Source organism: Mixophyes fleayi, chromosome 4 (assembly GCF_038048845.1).
Source record: "Mixophyes fleayi isolate aMixFle1 chromosome 4, aMixFle1.hap1, whole genome shotgun sequence".
NCBI classification, from domain to species: Eukaryota; Metazoa; Chordata; class Amphibia; order Anura; family Limnodynastidae; genus Mixophyes; species Mixophyes fleayi.
This window is the reverse complement of record NC_134405.1, coordinates 235345825-235368529: the sequence shown is the minus strand read 5'-3', so window position 1 is coordinate 235368529 and position 22705 is coordinate 235345825. Positions and strand designations below refer to the sequence as shown.

At 40.4% G+C, this 22705-nt stretch overlaps 1 protein-coding gene across 1 annotated transcript in view; it reads right to left on the bottom strand.

The window, feature by feature from the left end:
* The window catches only part of MYRFL (myelin regulatory factor like), a 130598-nt gene extending 115536 nt beyond the window's left edge, over positions 1–15062 (bottom strand). Inside the window, exon 1 of the mRNA XM_075205988.1 lies at positions 15008–15062. Coding sequence (XP_075062089.1) covers positions 15008–15062 — 55 coding nt within the window. The remainder of the gene's footprint in view (positions 1–15007) is intronic.
* Between the last annotated feature and the right edge of the window lie 7643 nt (positions 15063–22705).

Here is a 22705-nt window from a genome sequence, read left to right as displayed (position 1 = left end):
GCATATGCTAATTGCAAACTGTTACTAAATTCCAAGGACATTCTCTTATTTAGCTTTTTTTTTTTTTAATATTGACCAATTTGTACAGTAGAGTGTCTCATATTCTATATTATGGTGGACACACAGCACAATAATACTAGTCAACTAAACTTGGCTGCATTTTACCAACATGCCTGGTTATGATGCAATCAATTTAGATCAGATTATTATCTGGCATCAGGATCATTTTGAGGACAAATACGCTGTCATACTGGCCACAAATCTAATTTAGTGACTGTCTGTAACAATGACACAAGTCGATAATTAGGTGGTCAGTTGAAAAGCACATAGCTGTTTGGAAGCCATTTCTTCTCAGCACAGCATTGTATATTTCATAACTAATAGATTTTAAAACAAGTAATATTGGCAAGCTTTACAAAAGCAGCATGTCAATGTTATGCAGATCACTGTATATACTTATAACTTCATAAATGTTAAACCGCATTTATGACTAGTAATAGCTAGTTATTGTGAAAATCTTGGAAAACTATCAAGACTCTCTGGCAGTAGACAGATGAAAGTACATTAAACTCTAAGGCACCTTTATCGGATTATCTCACAGACAAAGAGGCCTTACAGTCTTGAAAGCTTGCAATATTTCCATTAAAGTTATTACCTTTAATTGCATTTGTTAAGGTTATCTGCAGAATTAGTCCACACACACATCTGTTTTACAGCAGACATGTGCGTGTAGAAAGAAAATAATTAATGTACTAAAACATCTGAAATGTGCTCTCTCGCTATTATATGGCATAGTTATGTATTCAGTGAGGGAATTATAATTGCCACTTGGCTGGGATTTTACTCCTCAGATGGTGAAAATGGGTAGAAAGAGGGGTATATTTGTTATGAGCAGGAAGCAGGGGTAGGCACTTTTAAATAACATATTTTTTAAAAAAAATTACCTTTGAGAGGGGGCAGAGTGGCGGCAGAGTGAGAGAGGGTGGCAGAGAGAGAGGGGTAGAGAGAGAGGGGCAGAGAGAGAGTGTCAAAGTGAGAGGGAGGGGCAGAGTGAGAGGGGGGCGCGGGGACAGCGTGAGAGGGAGCAGAGGAGACAGCGTGAGAGGACGCAGAAGGGGCAGCATGAGAGGAGGCAGAGGGGGCAGCATGAGAGGAGGCAGAGTGGGCAGCATGAGAGGAGGCAGAGTGGGCAGCGTGAGAGGAGGCAGAGGGGGCAGCGTGAGAGGAGGCAGAGGGGGCAGCGTGAGAGGAGGCAGAGGGGGCAGCATGAGAGAGGGCAGAGGCCAGCACTGAGAGAGGGCAGAATAAAAGGGCAGACAGGGCAGCGTGAGAGAGGGGCAGAGGGGGCAGCATGAGAGAGGGCAGCGTGACTGGATGCAGAGGGAGCAGAGTGTGTGGAGATGAAGGAGGTCAGTGTGTGTTAGTTGTCAATTATTCTTTGACAGAAATATAATTGAAAAAAATATATAAAAATATTATTTTTTCCTTGGATCTATGTGTATTATTTTTGCATACAACTAAATAAGTATTTCCATCCTGACCTAAATACTTATTACCTTTTTTTGACCCAACTACTTGTAAAACAGGACTGCTCGATAATTATTTTTTTCGAGGGGTGCCTTGAAAAAATTATGGAGACTCTAAGGGTGCCGCGAACTGCAAAAGTTTGGGAACCACTGCATTAGACCCATCCTTTAACCATTCCTCTTGCACACTCCATCTCCCATCCTTCATTCCTATTACCATCCCTTACCATGTAATGACAGGTGAAAGTATGCACTGACAGTGAATGACCCGGTCACAGAGCACTTCCTCCTGTACAAGAAAAGCACTGTTGAGGGCAGGGATAAAAGTATTTGGTTAAAGTAGGTGTTAATTCTCCTCCCCTGGACCATTATTCCTATACTCAGTGGTGAGTATCTCATTCACTGACAGGGCAAAGTTATTTTTTCTTTAGATGTTCCTTTAATTTCGTTTTATAGAGGATATTTATGTACCCCCTCTGTAGGGATGGAGGGAGGCAAAGAAGGTTTGGCTAACATACAAAGGATGGCTTCAGGTGGTGCATAGGTAACATCCTTGAACAGAAATCTTACCTGTTTGTTGCTCTGTAGTGCTGTGTTCTGTCCATTGATGTCCTGGAAATTGAATATCACTTTGCAGGATATCAAGGGACTCCACAGTGCTCCATGCCGACTAACAGATATATCAAACTATTTCTAGATTTGCTAGGTGGAGGCCACTGTGTTTTTGCACTTACACACACTCTACACCCCAAAACAGATAATTGCATTACTGTGTCTGCAGCTGTGCAGAAGCCTAATATCTATGAAGGACAATACCTTTTTGCTGAGAAGGTTGATGGCTAGATGAAGCAGATATGAAAACCCTACCATCAGCTTATATTAGGTGTCTTGTAGCTGGGAGCCCCACCATTCTTGAAGATATGCGACTCCATTTAAGACAGAGAATGCCTAGTGCAGCTATCCACTGAGGTGATTCCTTCTTTCTGTAAAGTTTTTTAAGCATGCTTGTCTGTATATTATAGACTACAAGTTCTACTATAGACTGCAAGTTCACCACACACACTTTTAGTCATTTTGTAGAATGTACTAAATAAATAATAATTAGCATCTGATTGGTTGCTATAGGCAACATCTCCACTTTTCACACCCACCAGAAACTCGCAGCTTGATAAATACTAGATGTTCACTGACCCACGAGTTTTGGTTTTGGAAATGTATTTTTTTGCAAAAATTGCTAAAAAAAACTGCTAAAATCACATAATTTGGCTATTTTTTTGTTCCTACATTATTAACCTCAATAACATTCATTTCCAATCAATTTTAACCACCTCACAAGTCCCAATCTTATTTTAATCCAGTTTAGGCCAAAGACTGCAGTGAGCTGGTTGGTTACTAAGCGACAGAGCAATGACACAAACATACAGCTGTTTATATCACATCTAGGAAACATTGCCACACAGCAGTGGCAGAAAAGAAAAGTGGTGCAAGATGAAATGGTCCTTTGGACCTCCCACCAACCCTTATGTTGGATTGCTATAATTTGATTGATGGGCAGCAGACTAGACAAGGTTATAAACTTGACAATATAATGACAACAAGACTATTATTAGAACAACTGAAATATAGACAATATTAATTAGGTTGACAATTCAAATGTAGACAGTATTATCTGTAACACTAACCCTGTCCCTATATCTGGACTTGTCTCTAACCCTGTCCCTATCCCTGGAGAGTGACAATAACACTGCTAACCCTCTTTCTGTGTGAGCAATGTCACTGGAGACTGGAGAGTGAAAAGAACACTGCTACCCCTCCTGTTTTTGTGTTAGCAATGGCGCCGGATCTCCGGTGAAGGGATGTACTTATGGAATCCAAATCCCGTGATATCTGACGATGCGGCGATAATGTTTTGCCTTGATTTCAGTTCCTACAAAGCAGGAAAGTACCAAGCCGGCTCAGCTCTCGGATTTGGTATGTTCGGGGGGGGGGGGGGGGGGGGGGGGGGAGGGGGGGGGGGGGGCTGCATTTTTAGAAAACTGAGCCCAAGCATCCCTAATAAATTTACTCTGGACCATATATATCCAAGCCTCCGCATCACAGAGAGCTGCCTCTTCTGAGAGATCTTTATCAGTCTCTCATTATATCACCTATTTCCACTTGTAGTAGCTTTTCCTGGGCTGATGAGTTAAGTCAGGAAGATAATGTGCTGTATTATGATTTTTAATAAGGGAAGGAATTATATAGACAAGTTGCTATGGAAACATTTATGTTTGAGAATGTATCACACATGTCTCATCAATTATTTGTACAATAATAATAAACCTCCAGCAGTTATTCTGTTGCTTCATGCAGATAAACTCTTCCATAGAATTTCCTGGAAACTCATGTTTCAGGCCCTAAAGAAATTTGGCCTAAAAACTCTATATACTACCACCCAGTGGCAGGAATTCTGAGAAATGGCTCCCCCTCAAATTTAGTTCATTTTCACAGTGGCACAAGACAAGGTTGCCCACTGTCTCCATTAATATTTGCATTAGTGATCGAAACCCTGGCAGCCATGTGTCACAAGATACTCAGGGGTGAAGGTGGGAGACACCAATTATAAAAAATCCCCCTTCGCATACAACACACTCCTTACCCTTTCAAAACCGTAAATAACACTACCCAATCTTTATAGAATGATTGAGGATTACAGCAGAGTTTCAGGGTATAAAATACACTTTTCAAGGTCAGAAACACCCCATCTGGCCATGTCCTTTAAACTGCAATTGCAGCCCAAAAAGAAAAAATACCTTTTGATTTTAATATCATCATCATAAGGAATCCACTATCAAGAGAACTTCCGAACACTCCTACAAAAGATTTCAAAAGACGTTTACTTGGAAACAGTCAATAATATCATAGCTGGGAAGAATTATAGTTCTCAAAATGAACATCCTCCCTAACTTATTGTACTATTTTGAGACCCTCCTAATAGTAGTCCCATACTTGGCATTTACCAAGGTACAAAAGTCGTTCTTCAAATATGTTTGTAGTGGAAATCAAACAAGAATCAAGGATCAAACAATCTTTAAGAAATAAATTCCAACAGGAAATAGAGGGCTTCTTGACATCAAACTCTTCCCTATGGCTAACCACTTGGCACAAATTACAGCAACGTTCACCCCTCTTGGTATAATCTGATGGGTACCTATAGAAACAAAATCTCTGACCCTCATTTCCAAACGCATCAATCTTAATTTGCTACCTACCCTTAAATTTGCACTAAAAAGTGTGGGACACATGCATGTCTAAATTTAATCTTTAAACTATTATCTCTCCCATAACCTTCATAGGGAACTACCCCCCTTACTTCCAGGGCACTCACCTCTGTCCTCAGAGCTCTGGTTTATTAAAGGGGGGGCCGGGGGGGGATTTAAGCCCCACCCCCTTTCTAACTTAGAAGGCTGCCGGCGGCTGCACAGTATGTGCAGGTCCGTTAGGCAGTGATAATGTGCTGTCCCGCTGCTCTGATTGTGTTTAAAACACAATCAGAGCAGCCGGGCAGCACATTATCACTGCCTAACGGACCTGCACAGTGTGCAGCCGCCGGCAGCAAGCCCCTGCTAGGGGGGGGCGATCGCCCCGATCGCCCCCGCTGGATCCGCCACTGACTCAGAGGTAGTCGGTCAGCTCGTAGGCAGCTTTATGCAGTGGCTGAGTGTACCTGGAACCTTTAAAGGATTCAGAAATTTAGGCAAACAACTGGAAGTATACAGTGGATATAAAAAAAATCTATCCACCCTTCATCTTCACCATTTATTTATAAAGTGCCACTAATTCCGCAGCGCTGTACAGAGAACTCATTCACATCAGTCCCTGCCCCATTGGAGCTTACAGTCTAAATTCCCTAACATACACACACAGACAGAGAGAGAGAGAGACTAGGGTCAATTTTTGATAGCAGCCAATTAACCTACTAGTATGTTTTTCAAATGTGGGAGGAAACCAGAGCACCCGGAAGAAAACCCACGCAAACACTGGAAGAACATACCAAACTCCACACAGATAAGGCCATGTGCGGGAATTGAACTCATGACCCCAGCGCTGTGAGGCAGAAGTGCTAACCACTTAGCCACCGTGCTGCCCCTTCTTGAAATTGAAGGTGTATGTGATGTCAGTCAAGAAATCAAGATAAATCATGTTATGCATTTTTCCACCTTTAATGTGACCTTGCAACCAACAAAATTTGAGTAAAAAACAAAGAATTAACCGATCATATTTGAAAATATATTCAAAGTTCATTAGCATACACGTGCCAAGAATGAAATTTAGTTTGACACCAAATAAAGATCAGCTGTTCTTGTAGGATTTCCTTGCAGTTTTCTTGGATGTATCTTACTGGGATAAACAAGGAGACTTTAAAACATCTATGGGATTTCCTGGTTGAAAGGTAACAGTCAAACAATAAAAGTAAATTTCAAATGCATTATATGTACCATGGTACACTGTGAAGATTATCAATAAGACAATAAGAGGAGAAAATGTGGCACATTGCCAAGATCCGGACATCCTTACAAAGTTGATGACAGAACAAGGAGAAAACTCATCAAGGAGGCTACCAAGAGTTCTACAGCAAAATTAAAGTAAAAGCAGGAATTTCTGTCAGGAACTGATCCCTTCCTGCATGTGACAACAATCTCCCATATTATGCACATGTCTGGGTTATGGGGTAGGGTGTTTAAATTTTACAAAAAAATACATTCATTCAATCAACCCTATCCATGTGCCAATTTCTTATGATCTATTGAGACAAAGATTGAAATTTTTGCCTTAATTCTAAAAGATGTGTTTGGCGCAAAGAAAAACACAGCTCATTACCAAAAGAACTCCATACCTAATGTGAAGCATAATGGTGGAAGCATCACCTTTAACCCACTGCCAGTGTAACCTTGATTCCTTAGACGCCAACATGGTTTCTAGCAGTCTGAAGTCTATTTAGTTATTTCTTCTCAGACAGCACAGGCAGCATTCCGGTTCCGGTCTCCACTGTTAAATCTGATCACTATCTTGCTATTCCTGACTTCTTGCCAGTCTCCATTCCCATCCTTACTTAGTAAGCTCCTGAACTCTCAGCAACCACCCTCTGTACGAGTTCTTTCTCTCCCATGTGAAGGTACCTAATTAGCCAACCCAGCTTCTTGCACGTAGCCACCAGTTCTGTTTCAGACACACAACCCAGCCCGGTACAGACAAAAATCTTCAGGCGTGACAATGCCATCGCAAATTGGTAGACCTTGAACTTTTTTGATAGAAAGTGGGATAGAATTGCAAAGCCCATGTGTGTCAGATTTATTCAAAAATATTCACTGCTATAATAAATGCAAAAGGTGATTCCATAAAATATTACTTTGGGGGTTTGAACACTTACACAACCAACGTACTGTAAGTTATGTATTTTCATTTCGTTTTCCTAAAATTTGCCTATTTATTTTTCACTTGGCTGTATATTGAATGTGAAAATAGGTCTCACATGGTTTATCTTGATTTCTGACTTTACAATAAGGGTGTGTAGACCTTTTATCCCTTGTATGTGTACATATATATATATATATATATATATATATATATATATATATATATATATATATATATATATATATATTTTGACATAAGCCTGGGACAGGTTTAGGGAATCCAGATACTAAGCCACTGTAGGAGGCTCAGAGCAGTAGAACGTAAATGACCCCCCGGCTCCTGGAACAGATGCGCTGCAATGTCCAAGCTGTTTAGTGGAAGCATCTGGGAGCTCCAAAGCACATCATCTCAGTGCTGAACTGTTTATTGAGTCAGTGGGAAAAAGCTGTGAGAGGCATTCCCCCAGAGTGGCATCTCGGGATCTAGGTAAAGCACTGGGTTGATCCACACTTATGCCTTGCGGTTCCTCACCACTTAGGTTGGTTGGTTACAAATCCATCAGTCAATCCAACTTATCAGATCTAGGGTGCCAGTTTAGGCAACAGTTGCTCCAACACTATTAGGTTCTGTATACCGTTCAGGGTGAGGGGTTGCTCGCCTTCCAGCTACTGTGAACAGGCTGTTTTTAATTGGCTAGCAAATTCAGCATGGGAGCTGCTCCTGTTATTCGCTGATGTCTGGAACTGAATCCTATATATTTTGGGGGTGACCGCAAAATGGGCCAGTAGAACCCCTGTATCTCCTCATATACTGTACAAACCTCTGGCATTTTAGGCCTCCAGTTCCCTACCCTTTAGACTGGGTTCTTAGTACCGTGGCCAATTAGTTTCTGCAAATGGCTATCATTGCATCAAACACTTGCAAGTTTGTATCAATGTCCGGCACCAGCTTTTTGAATGTGAACAGAATCTTGTAGCCCAGCAGAGTTCCAGTTTTTTCCCCATGGTCACTTTGGCAAGCCATAAGAGGTGGTGGGGGCAACAAGCACTTTCAGGAGCAACTTACAGGCTCCCTTGCTTTCTGTTGCAAAACTTATACCTGCACCTAGCAAAACTCCTGTACTTGCTGCTTCTTGGTCCTCTGATAGGTCTGATCTATCTGCCTGAACTATGTGCTAGCTTTGTGGGACATATCTGCCTCTTGGCTTGATGGCTTGGGAATAGTTCAGCTAAGTGAGGTGCATAGTTCCTGAGTGCTAGCTGTTTTCAGAGCTCTGGACTTTATCTTATACCAGTACTGAGCAACAACAATGCTGTCACCGAAAGTGAGGATAGCAGGCTTAGGCTTAGCTCTTCTGCCCAATCGGCACTGGCTTGTCAGCCGGAAGGCAGCCTTATATACCTAATGGATTCGTAATCACAGGACAAGTGTACATTAAAATATATAATAACTTGGAGACCTGGTTAATAAGCTGAAGGATGGGGCCTGCCCTCACTCTCCATCTATAACCTCAGGACCCTTTTCCGGCTTTTTAACAGGCCTTAAGCCGTTCAACAGCTTACAATACACCCACACTTTCCTGGGGTTTCAAAACAAGTAGGTTAGGAACCTAGGTAAAATCTATCTACCATCCAACACTACTCCAGCGAGTTTGTCACTAGATCCAATACAAAAAAAAATTATATAATATTATATATATATATATATATATATATATATATATATATATATATATATATATATATACACACACACACACACACATACACATATACATAAACAGACACACACAGTGGTATGACATGCCATCTCTTCTCCTGTAAGTGAATGGAGTTGTAAAGTCTATTCACTTACATTTTCGAAACAGCCTCTTCTAAATTTCCACTTCAAAACACAGTATATACTTATAAACCCACACGATAATAAAAAAATATGAATAATAAATGTACAACCTTAATGTGGTATCTAACAAATCCATCTGGTGACATTTAAGAACATGTAACACAGTATATGTACTTTGAAGTGTGGTGCTTTACAAGATACATGGCAATTAACTTTATTTACATCCTGCCTGGCACCCTGCTCTCAACATAAAGTGTAAATCACATACATAAAAAGTGCCATGTTGGCATATACACTATATTGACAAAAGTATTTGGCCACACCTGTTAATTATTGAATTTCAGTGTCTTAATCAGACCCATTTCCAGAGGTGTATAAAATCAAGCACCTAGTCATGCAGTCTCCATTTGCATACATCATACATTAGTGATGCAAAATGAGTAATTCTGAGGAGCTCAGTGACTTCAAGCATGGTACTGTGATAGGATGCCACTTTGTAATAAGATGATTTGTGATATTTCATCCCTACTGGATATTCCACAGTCAACCGCCAGTGCTATTATTGGTAAGTTGAAAAGGTTAGGAACAGCAACTCAGCCACGAAGCGGAAGGCCACATAAAATCGCAGGGTCCAGGACTGCTGTCGTAGGCCATGGAACCATCTTCCATTAAGCTCCAACCACACAAACTGTGCGACGGGAGCTTAATGGAATGGGTTTCCATGGGTGAGCAGCTGCATGCAAGCCCCAGATCACCAAAACCAATGCCAAGCATTGGATGGAGTGATGTAAAGCACACCGACACTGGACTGTCTAGCAGTGGAAATGTGTTCTGTGGAGTGACAAGTCACGCTTCTCAGTTTGGCAGTCAGGTGGGCGAGTTTGGGTTTGGTGGATGAAGGGAGAACGTTACATGCCTGATTGTAAAGTTTGGTGGAGAGATAATGATATGGGGCTGTTTTTCAGGGCTTGGGCTAGTGAAGGGTAATCTTAATGCGTCAATGCAAACAATTGGCTAATGTAATCATAATAGCAACACACATACAAGAAAATCCTCATGTCAGCATTGTTATTCAAACAAATTTAACATTGTTCTGTAATTTCACAGTGCCATCCACTGACCCATTATAGATGCAGAAAAAATATGCATGGGGACCTATATCTGAAAAAGTTATTTATATTAGGTAGTTCTACTTCTCTTTGTTGTCATTGGGATTACAATGTTATGTTTTATTTTGTTTCCCAAATACCTTTCTATGTAATCTAAATATTCACAATAACAAATATTGAGTTCAAATGGCTCAAAACAGTGGTGTAAAATGTAAGCAAAACAATGATATAGTCAGAATACACTGTTACAAGTTTTGTGAAACCATTCATTATTTTGATTATCAATATCATTGATTTGTAAGGCGTCATAATGCTCTAAAGCACTGGACAGTGGGAAAACAGGACATACATAAAACAGGGACATACAAGATAGACAAAATAAATTACATGAAAATAAAGGGTAGTAAGGACCTTGCTCAGGAGAGAGCTTATATTCTAATTGGAAGAGGGCACTGGAACAAACAAGTGTGGCTCAGAGTGGAGATTGGAACAGTTGTGAGGGTGCTTTAGTGTGGGTAGTATAGGTGGCAGTAGGGTAAGCTTGACTAAAGAGATGCATTTAAAGATTTGAAGGCTGTGGCAGAGAATGATCGGGGGTGGTAAGGAATTCCAAAAGTGGGTAGCGGCACGTGAGTAGTCTTGTAGTTGGGAATCAGAGGTGGTTACCAGAGGTGAAGACAGAGATAGATCTAAGAGAGTGAGGGAGAGTATTTTAAGATGAAATTTGAGACATATGTTTGATACCCGGAAACTGCGGGGCACTAAGACCCTGTGGAACAGCAGGACAGTGTCACACATGATAAGGAAGAGACTCAAGAACCCATGGGAAACCCCTTACTGTGAAGCTGGCTGAAAAATTCCTAGGTTTTGAGACAGAAACTGTTGAGAGTAGGAACCTCAGAGAGTAAGTGACAACTGAGGTGACGTTTTGAGAAGTGACATTTTTCTGGATACTGTTGTAAGGAAAAGTGAGGCTCAGTGTTGCTACTGAGAGTTAGACTGCTGCAGAGAGCAGAGGTGTGTTGCCAGCATGTGTATTCAAAATACTTCATCATACTGGCTACAGAGAAGCTGTCACTGAAGACAAGAGCTGACTCCAGTTAGTCAGATTGGTGCCGAAAACTATCTACACAACAGGAAACAAGTCTGTATAATCAAACTGATGGTATATTTTTACTCACTTCACACTATATACTACATTCAAGGAGCTGTGAGTTAGATTTACAGAAACATTTGCTTAAACAAGTGAAAAGCATTGCACAACTTCCTACTACTACACACAGCATGACCCTGAGGTATACCTGAATTACAGATTTAATCACCAGTGCCCACTCTGATAGTAACCTGGCATCTGAAACATCCTGAAACACATCATAAACTGAAAATACTAGTCAAAAAACAGCATCACATCTTTTTTCTGCAAGAACATATGAAAGCACAGCATTAACTGCCCTGGCAATACATTGCAATGTTTTATACCTGAGACAGTAAGTGCTGTTTTTGATGGTTGTACCCAAGTTACAAGACTGCCATTAATATCTTTCACAGGAGCACTCAGTCAAAATTAAGCCTCATTAGTGCAAGGGTCTCTTAGTTCTCCTGTTCTAATGTGTATACTTACATAAAGGTTCGCCAGTGAGGACAATTATGTTAATAAGTTCTGTTGTTGATGGACTGAAAGGATACTATTGACTGTGATAATTTGCTTGTAGTGTATGGTTTGAAACTAATGTTCTTTAAGATATTTGGGACTAGAACTGTATTATTGTATTCTTAGTTTATGTGACCTCACATATTTCAGGGTTAGATTTTTACCTCCGCAGTGCATAACACTGTTGAGTCTGTTTATAGAAAACTATGAAGCATAGTGGTAACCGAACGGTTTACAATATAGAAGTATAGAAGTATTGACAAATAGGAATATTGTTATTGCCTTTGTATTCTGGAACTAAGGTCCAATCGTGTTGCGTATAGCAATGGCCAAGGTAAATGCCCTACAAAGTACAGTAACTGACACCTCCATTAGCTCAGGCCTGTGAACACCATGTTCAGATTGTACGTCTTGCTAATAATTCTATGTCTAGACAGATTCTTAGTGACGTAATGTTCCTGCATAATAAATTGGACATCACTTCATTCATTTGGTGTCCTACTTGTATTGGTTACTCTGAGGTTCTCTGCCCACTGCCATGCCATAACCAAAAGAAGAGCATCCAGGGACCAGGAATGATCCACTCAATACCCACATCTAGGGGTGTTATATATGGAGGGTGGCATTATTGAGGACTTTGTAGCCAAGGGTGAATATGTTTAATTGGATTCTGGAGGACACCGTAAGCCAGTGTAGAGATTTGCAAAGAGTTGTGGCAGATGTGGAGCAGTGAGAGAGGAAGATCAGTCTTACTGCAGCATTTAACATGGATTAAAGAGGGGAAAATTGGTTGACAGGAGTTATTAATGTTATAACTATTCTGCTAAATATTGAATTCACAAAAGTTGCATCAGGATTTGCATTTGTAAATAAGACCCAGGACTTCCTGTGAAATCTTCACAAAAAGGGGAAAAAATGCATTGTGTAGGCATATAATTTCAAATTTGTTGGTCACTTGTTCGGAAATAGACATAACTTACACGGCTTTAGATCTTTACTATTATCCAGTTTGTAAAAATAGCATATGTAATTTAAAACATGATATTCATGCTAAAACTGTGCTTCAAAGAAAAAGTTTTGTTAGCAGGCACTGAAATATTTTTGAAATATATGGAGCAAAGGCATTTGCTTTAAATAGAACTGCATATTGACCAGTGAGTAGAACCAGATTAAAGGGGGTGACAGGGGCAAGTTCCCCAGGGCCCCCTCTGTCAGGGGTAAACTGGACCAGGTACTCTGTCAGGGAATGCCAGCTGTGCTTACAGTGTACTACTTGGTGGCTGGCTCCTCCTCTGGGACCAGCCATCTTCCTTCATTTGGTCACAGATCTTATGATCCGTTCCTCCCTCCCTTCCCCTAACTGTGGTTCTATCCCTGTCACTGACAGATGTCACGTGGGATATGCACCACATGACAGGTGCCATCCCATGTGTGCAGACTGCAAGAGTGTTAGACAGAAGAGTCTGTCTCTCCAACACAGAGCAGATGGCAATTGTGAGGAATTGAAGAGGGTATCTTAATAAAATGTGTGAGGGAATGGAGAGGGATCTTAATATGTGGGTGGGATTTAGGCTATTTAATAATGAAGGGACTGATTCATTAAGGAACTTAAATTAAGAAGTTTCTTATTTAAGTCTCCTGGACAAAACCATGTTACAATGCAAGGGGTGAAAATTAGTTTTCTGTTTTGCACATAAGTTAAATACTGACTGTTTTTTCATGTAGCACACAAATATTAACTTTAAATTTCAGTGTACAAATAGGCTATCAAGTATTTGTGTGCTACATGAAAAAAGAGTCAGTATTTAACTTATGTGCAAAACAGAAAACTAATTTTCACCCCTTGCATTGTAACATGGTTTTGTCCCGAAGTGTGGATGGGGCTAATAAAATGGCACCCAGTAAATTATTTTTTTGGTGATGGTGTGTATTTAATTTAATACTGGGGCCTATTAATTTAAGGTGGAGTGATGGAACCTTTAATTTAATGGTGAGGTTGTTTGGAGGCTATTAATTGAATGTGGGGCTGAGTTTGGGGAGATTTATTAAATGTGAATCTGAATTATTTAATGGCAGAGATGGTTGTGGAAATAGGTATATTTAGTAAACGTACATCCTATTAATTTATTTCCAGAGTGGGGGATCTCTACTGTTATTTGGGTAGGATGTAGGCTATTAATTTAATGGAGACTGTGGCTCTGAGATAATTATTTAATGGTGGGTGCCTAATAAATTATTTGTGGGGTGATGGTGGGGCTATTTAATTTAATTTAATAGTGGGGCCTATTAATTTAAGGTGAAGTGATGGGGGACCTTTAATTTAATACTGGAGTGGTTTGGGACTATTAATTGAATGTGGGGTAATACTGTGTGCACTACTGTTACGTGGGGCTTAATTTGGGGAGGAGGGCTAATTATTAAATGTGAATATGAATTATGACAGGGATGGTTGTAGGAAATAGTTATGTTTATAAAACAAATGCTATTAATTTATTGCAAAGTCTGTTTGCAGGGAGGGAAATAGCTTTATTTAATAAATGGGAATACTATTAATTTAATGTCAGGGCTGATTGGAGGGAACTAGATCTATTTCTCAAATGTGAATACTATTAATTTAAGGTTGGGACTGGAGGAAGACCTAATTATTAAATATGGGTGCTATTGACTTAATGCCAAGACTGGTTATGGTTTTCTGAATTTCAGGTGCCCATTTTCTTTTCTAAATAGGGCCCCCAAAATTCCAGGATTAACACTAGCAGCAACTGAGCTAAAGACACTAGCAGCTACAAGTGGTGAAAATGACAATAACAGGTAGGAGAGAGCAGGACAGTCTGCCAACTGTCCAGAACCTGGTGGAGCAGTCGCGAATTTGGGTGACTTTCTTGCTTAGTCAGAACTTGATCTGACTGCAAGGAAAATTGGGAGGTATGTCCCGCCTTACATTCTACTGCTCGTGAAAGCAGAGCTGCTTGCACGTAACAGCAGTGCACACAGTATTACCAGTGAGTTTATCTAAATTCTGCCAAAATGATAACCATGTTACAAAATAGGTGCCCCCTGGCTTAAGAGTCCCAGACCCCCCCCCCCCTTGAGGCTTAATCCATCTCTGCCGTTAGGAGTGTATGCATTTTATATATATAACTCCTCAAGGCATACAAAGCACATTCAAAAATACAAGAAATAATTAAGTGGTAGTAACAGCCACAGTAAGAAAAACAAAACAAGCAAAAAAAAACCAAAACCTTTAACATCATGGTACCGGTCCCCAAAAGACTGCAATACAAATCGTTGATGTGAGACAGAGCTAACAAAGGTAAGGTAAATATAAGTGCTGAAGTTCAGCATATAGAAATTCACAAATGCCAGGATTTATGTATGTCCACTTCCAGTTTTGAAATATAATAGCCAAGAATCCTCAATTTCAGAAACCTCAGCCACCAAAGAGAATAATAGTATAGTTATATTAAAAAGTACAGATTTACCTTCAAAGAATTGCTGCAATGCTTCATTTTCCCCTACTACATCCAGACGATCCATGACGACTTCCTTGGCTGTGCTTGAAGGCAATATTGACAAATGTGGTTAAAAATCCAAAACTGATTTTGCTAGGCCATACTTCCAAAGTGAGGCTGCGTAATTCACACTCATGGCACTCTGTGATAGAGCAGACACAACTGCTTAAGTCCCAGTTATCCTCTGCACACTCATTTTTTTAGAAAAAAATATGTACAAATTCAGGCAGAAAATCCCTTAAAAGTAGCTTGAAATATAGTTTTAATTTCACTGTAAACAGCAGTCCATACAATGTCCGTCTCTTCCTGAATCTAAGACCTTTGTTCTGCGAGCTTTGCACAACACATGCGTAGACACCAAAGTAATAACCATTAATTCTTATCTAACATTTGTCCTTCCATGCAGCAAAAATATTTTTACAATGTATGCAATCAAGAGTCATGATACGCCTCCTCAAGTAATGTTTGGATGGCTCAGAAGCAGCTTAATGTATTATTGAAAACCAAAATAATTCTACACACAATTTATTAAGCAACCTCTGTAATATTATTATTTATAAACATTAACTTATCTGCACACTCAGGGAATAAATAAGGTACATTATATAGATATATATACAGAGCTATAAAAAAGGCAGCATGATCCTTATTTCAAAGGTGTTACACGTCAGTTTTATTAACATTATTGTCATCCTCTGCAGACATTGGGCCTGATTCATTAACGAAATTGCACTGTGTATGCCCAGAAACGACCTATAGGTCAGTGAACGCAAGTGTATGCAATTCATTTTCGAGGACACTTACGATTGTCTATGATTTCATGGGTGGAATGGGGAGGGAATGAGCGTATGCACATAGTCTATGTACAGTAAGGCCTTGCCAAGCTCGAGCGCACAAAACGGCGTCCGACTCAAGCTTTGGCCATCTGTACGTGTTGTATGTGGTGTAAATACTGAGTGATAGTGATGATGGTCACATATGCATGCTAGAATATGTGTTTGCAATGAAGAGCAACTGTAAAAATGCATTTTATGTACAGTACACATTAATAAGATTCTGATAAATGCAATTCGTGGGAAAATTAAAAGAACAAAAACTTTTTACAAACATTTTTGCATTAATGACTATGGGCCCGATTCATTAAGGAAAGTTAAGCAAATAATTGAGTAAGTTTTCTTACAATGCAAGGGGTGCAAATTAGTTTATTTTGCACATAAGGAAAATACTGGCTGTGTTTGCATGTAGCACACAAATACTTGATAGCTTATTTGTACAGTGAAATTTAAAAGTTGATCTAGGACTTGCCCTACCCCAAATATAAATCTTCAATCACATTTTAAATTTACCTCCCCTCCAATGCAACATGGTTTTGCCTTACTTATTTACTTTTGCTTAACTTTCCTTAATGAATCAGGTCCTAAATTATTATATTAAGTGACAATAGTTGAATACTTTTTTTCTGTGCATTCTGCTGGGACTCCACATATATATTGTACGTATCCTGCAGTGTTTTGTGTCTCAATACGGCAAGCGCCATATAAGCGGAGCGTACCCAGACCCATATAATGAACAAGACATTTCTCAGATCCACTTGTAGATGAATACAGACGTGCATACACCCGATTTGTGTGCATTTTCATAAAAACGCACAATAACTTTATTTTGCATGCCTTAATGAATCAGGCCCATTGACTGTAGAGCCTTTGTAATGGACTTTATGATCTTCATCAAATGCTGAATGCGCATTAATCACATCCATTTCAAGGCTACTACATTTTGCTAAATCCACCCTCTGCTACTGCACAGGCAGAAAATACTGAATCTTCTGTCATATAGTCCTTCATTGGGAAATTCCAGAAAGCTGTGCATCAGATATTAATGGCTACTAGAGATATTATCATTGTTGTGCCACAGGAGGCACACATTATTCCATCCTTCTTGTTCTAGCTTCCCTACAGATGGCAGCCCTATTGTACAGATTACAAAGTCAAACTGTATGTACTTGAGAATATGCAGTGCAAAACTCTCAATGTATCAACTGCTGTCTTCCTGAGGGATATGAACACATCAGCTGCCCAAGCTTGCTAAGGTTTATTAGGTAGTGGAGCTACCATGGGGGCAGGAGGTGCTGCTGCTACAGGGCCTGGAGAGGAAGGGGGCTTGCCTGTGCTATGACAAGTTTAAAGCCTATCTCAATCTTGTCTATTTGCATATCTACCTACAGTCTCAATTTTTGAGGACCAATAATGTTTTTTAAAGGCCAAAATGGGTGTGGCCTACCAGAAAGGAATATTGTCTTGTAGAAATGGACACAGCACGTGTAGGTCTGGGGTTTGCTCTAATATGTTCCAATGCCGAAAGGTACGTGTGTGTCTATGGGCAAATAAGTGTGTCTTTTCTATTATATATTAAATCTACATTTTCTGTATCCTACTTTGACTATTTAAAATGTAGAAAGGTTATTTAAACTACTATTAAAAAAAACAAGTTATTTAAACAGTACATTTATAAAGACCACTTGTGAACTGCTTAGTCTAAATCTATGGATTAATGTATTTCTTATATTGAATTTCATACATATAATGTAGTGATGTTTAGGTAACTTTAAAGTTATAAGATTTAACTTTTCAATATTGTCCCACAGCTAGAACTCACGATAACTTGAATAGCTCGTTTTTAACTCTGACATTTGCAGGAAAACCCAGTTCTAAGATTAGTCTTGTATCCTTGGGTGCTAGACATTTATCTACTTGTTTATAGGGATGTGCACCGGCGACTTTTGAGGTCTCGTGTTTTGTGTTTTGGATCCGGATTTTCGTTATTTTTGAGGTTCGGATTTGTCTCGCAAAACACTTGACGAAAGGTCTCGGTTCGGATTTAAGGTTTTGGATTCGGATTTTTTTTGAAAAAAACATAAAAAGTTTAAAAATCAAGTTTTTGGGCTTATTTTCACTCCTAGGCTATTATTAACCTCAATAACATTCAATAACAAGCATTTCCACTAATTTACAGTGTATTCTGAACACCTCACAATATAGTTATTAGTCCAAAACGTTGCAACAAGGTATCTTTCTGGACTGCGTAGAGGAGTGGGTCCCCACAATATATATTAAAAACCCTGAACTTTTATGATTCGCACCAATAAATGTACCTGGACTGCGTAGAGGAGTGGGTCACCACAATATATATTAAAAACCCTGAACTTTTATGATTCGCACCAATAAATGTACCTGGACTGCGTAGAGGAGTGGGTCACCACAATATATTAAAAACCCTGAACTTTTATGATTCGCACCAATAATTGTACCTGGACTGCGTAGAGGAGTGGGTCACCACAATATATTAAAAACCCTGAACTTTTATGATTCGCACCAATAAATGTACCTGGACTGCGTAGAGGAGTGGGTCACCACAATATCTTAAAAACCCTGAACTTTTATGATTCGCACCAATAAATGTACCTGGACTGCGTAGAGGAGTGGGTCACCACAATATATTAAAAACCCTGAACTTTTATGATTCGCACCAATAAATGTACCTGGACTGCGTAGAGGAGTGGGTCACCACAATATCTTAAAAACCCTGAACTTTTATGATTCGCACCAATAAATGTACCTGGACTGCGTAGAGGAGTGGGTCACCACAATATATATTAAAAACCCTGAACTTTTATGATTCGCACCAATAAATGTACCTGGACTGCGTAGAGGAGTGGGTCACCACAATATATATTAAAAACCCTGAACTTTTATGATTCGCACCAATAAATGTACCTGGACTGCGTAGAGGAGTGGGTCACCACAATATATATTAAAAACCCTGAACTTTTATGATTCGCACCAATAAATGTACCTGGACTGCGTAGAGGAGTGGGTCACCACAATATATTAAAAACCCTGAACTTTTATGATTCGCACCAATAAATGTACCTGGACTGCGTAGAGGAGTGGGTCACCACAATATCTTAAAAACCCTGAACTTTTATGATTCGCACCAATAAATGTACCTGGACTGCGTAGAGGAGTGGGTCACCACAATATATATTAAAAACCCTGAACTTTTATGATTCACACCAATAAATGTACCTGGACTGCGTAGAGGAGTGGGTCACCACAATATATATTAAAAACCCTGAACTTTTATGATTCGCACCAATAAATGTACCTGGACTGCGTAGAGGAGTGGGTCACCACAATATATTAAAAACCCTGAACTTTTATGATTCGCACCAATAATTGTACCTGGACTGCGTAGAGGAGTGGGTCACCACAATATATTAAAAACCCTGAACTTTTATGAATCGCACCAATAAATGTACCTGGACTGCGTAGAGGAGTGGGTCACCACAATATATTAAAAACCCTGAACTTTTATGATTCGCACCAATAATTGTACCTGGACTGCGTAGAGGAGTGGGCACTGGGCACCACAATAAAATATATAAAAAACCTTCAACAGATCTGCATTACACTACACATACGGCTGCTCCTCCATCCTCTCCATCATATACATGTTGGAGTTTTAGCGTGTGACAACCTCTTGTTTTTGATAATGTCAGTGCATTTTGAATATTTTTCAATTTGCCCCACACCACTGAATGTACTTTATCTATGATACGCAATACGCATCTATCTATCTTGACTGCGTAGTGTGGTGGCCCCGGTACACAATTTGGTACCGAGGCCACAATATAATTAAAAAAACCCTCCACGTGTCAGAATTCCACCAAACAAGTATCTGGACTGCATAGTGGGGTGGCCCCGGTACCCAATTTGATACCGGGGCCACAATACCTCCTCCAAACATGGTACAGACAATTCGTCATTGAGATCCCAGACAGACAGGGTCAAAGTGTTATTGTTTGACTTTGTAAACCCAAAAAACTGTCCCTGTTGCACATAGTCGTGCAATGAAGACTGACTTTTTCATTTAAAGGCACGATCTTTCAAGTGTAGTGTTTGTAAGTCTAAGTCATATTATACTTTTGGTAAAATTGGTTTATTTTGTTCCTCTTTATGGTAATTAGTAATAGAATTAAAGTATGAAATAGAATTAAAGTATGAAATAGAATTAAAGTATGAAATAGAGTGGTATATAGAGTTGTAGTGTGGTATAGATAGAGTGGTCCACACAATATAATAATAAAACCCTCCACGTGTCAGAATTCCACCAAACAAGTATCTGGACTGCGTAGTGTGGTGGCCCCGGTACACAATTTGGTACCGAGGCCACAATATAATTAAAAAATTGGGCATCAACTGTCACCGTTGTTTAATATCTGATACACCTAAATATGGACTGCACAGTGGAGTGGCCCCGGTAGTAAATTTGGTGCCGGGGCCACAATACCTCCTCCAACTTCCAAGTGTAGTGTTTATAAAGACAGACAGCGTCGAAGTGTTATTAGTTGACTTTCTTAACCCTAAAATTGTCCCTGTTGCAAATATTCGTGCAATGGACAGTTACTTTTTTATTGAAAGACTCAAGCTGTCAAGTGTAGTGTTTATAAAATATAAACAACAATACAGTAGTTTTAGAGCACGTCAATACCTCTTGTTTTAAATTATGACACGGCATTTTACTTTTGGTTTAATTTCTTGTATTTTTTTAAATTTGGTTTTACTTTTTGAACATGGCAAACGACTGTTGATTGGTCATATAATGCAAAAAAAAAAGGTCCAAGATGGAATTGTCCTTGGGCCCTCACACCCACCCTTATGTTGTTTAAATAGGACATGCACACTTTAACAAACCAATCATTTCAGCGACAGGGCCTACCAAACAACTTTGGCTGAAATGATTGGTTTGTTTGGGCCCCCACACCAAAAAAGCTATTCATCTCTCCCTGTACAGACTAAACAGGCTCTACTGAGGCAAGATGTCGTCCTCATCCTCAACCTCTGATTCCTCTCCCCCTACAGTGTGTACTTCCTCCTCATCACACATTATCAATTCGTCCCCGCTGGACTCCACAACCACAGGTCCCTCTGTAGTATCTGGAGGGCAGTGCTGTACTTCATTGAGGAATTGATTATTCATTTTTATAAACATCATTTTTTCAACGTTGTGAGGAAGCAACCTCCTTCGCCGCTCACTGACCAGGTTCCCCGCTGCACTAAAAACTCTTTCCGAGTACACACTGGAGGGGGGACAACTCAGGTAAAATAGAGCCAGTTTGTACAGGGGCTTCCAAACTGCCTTTTTTTCCTGCCAGTAACAATATGGACTGTCTGACATGTCTACTTGGATGGTGTCAGCAAAGTAATCATCCACAATTTTTTCTATTGTGACAGCATCCAATGCAGCGAGAGTAGACATGTCTGCAATGGTTGGCAGGTCCTTCAGTCCGGACCAGATGTTATCAGCATCCCCGCCAGTGCCTCTTTTGGGAAAACTGAGCTTTTTCCTCGCAGCCATAGATGTGGAAGAAAATGAGGGTGGAGCTGTTGGCATGTCACGGTCCTCTTCAGAGGACAATCTCCTGACCAGCAGGTCTTTGCACCGCTGTAGACTTGTGTCCGCCGGAAACAGAGACACAACATACGCTTTAAACCGAGGATCGAGCACGGTGGCCAGAATGTATTCCTCTGACTTTAAAAGAGTGACCACCCTCGGATCCTGGCAAAGCGTATGAAGGGCTACATCCACAAGAGCTACATGCTTGGTGTAATCGCAATGGCTTACCAGCTCCTCCCTCACTTTCTCCAGCTGCTTCTGCAACAGCCTGATCAGGGGAATGACCTGACTCAAGCTGGCAGTGTCGGAACTAACTTCTCGTGTGGCAAGTTCAAATGGCTGCAGAACCTTGCACAACACGGAAATCAGTCTCCACTGCGCTTGACTGAGGCGCATCCCCACTCCTTTGCCTATGTCGTAGGTGGCTGTGTAGGCCTGAATGGCCTTTTGCTGCTCCTCCATCCTCTGCAGCATATAGAGGGTGGAGTTCCAGCGCGTCACAACCTCTTGTTTGAGGTGATGGCAGGGCAGGTTCATGCTTTTTTGATGTGCCTCTAGTCTGCGGTAGGCACTGGCTGAATGCCGAAAGTGTCCAGCAATTTTGCGCGCCACCGCAAGCATCTCCTGCACACCCCTGTCACTCTTGAGGTAATGCTGCACCACCAAATTAATGGTGTGGGCAAAACATGGGACGTGCTGGAAATTGCCCATATTTAATGCCCGCACAATGTTACTGGCATTGTCTGACACCACAAATCCCCATGAGAGTCTAAGTGGGGTAAGCCACTGGGAGATAATTTCCCTCATTTTCTCTAATATGTTGTCAGCGTTGTGCCTCTTATTAAAGCCTGTAATGCACAATGTTGCCTGCCTTTGCATGAGCAGCCATTTTGTAGATGCTGCTACTGATGCAGCTGTTGCTGTTGCTGCGGAAGGGGATGCATCTACCCAGTGGGCTGTCACAGTCATATAGTCCTTCGTTTGCCCAGAACCACTTGTCCACATGTCCGTGGTTAAGTGGACAGTGGGTACAACCGCATTTTTAAGAGCACTGAGGACACTTGATCGTACTTCTCTGTACATTTTTGGTATCGCCTGCCTAGTGAAGTGGAATCTCGAGGGGATTTGGTACCGGGGACACAATACCTCCATCAACCCTCTAAATCCCACTCCACTGATGGCGGACACCGGGCGCACGTCTAACACCAACAT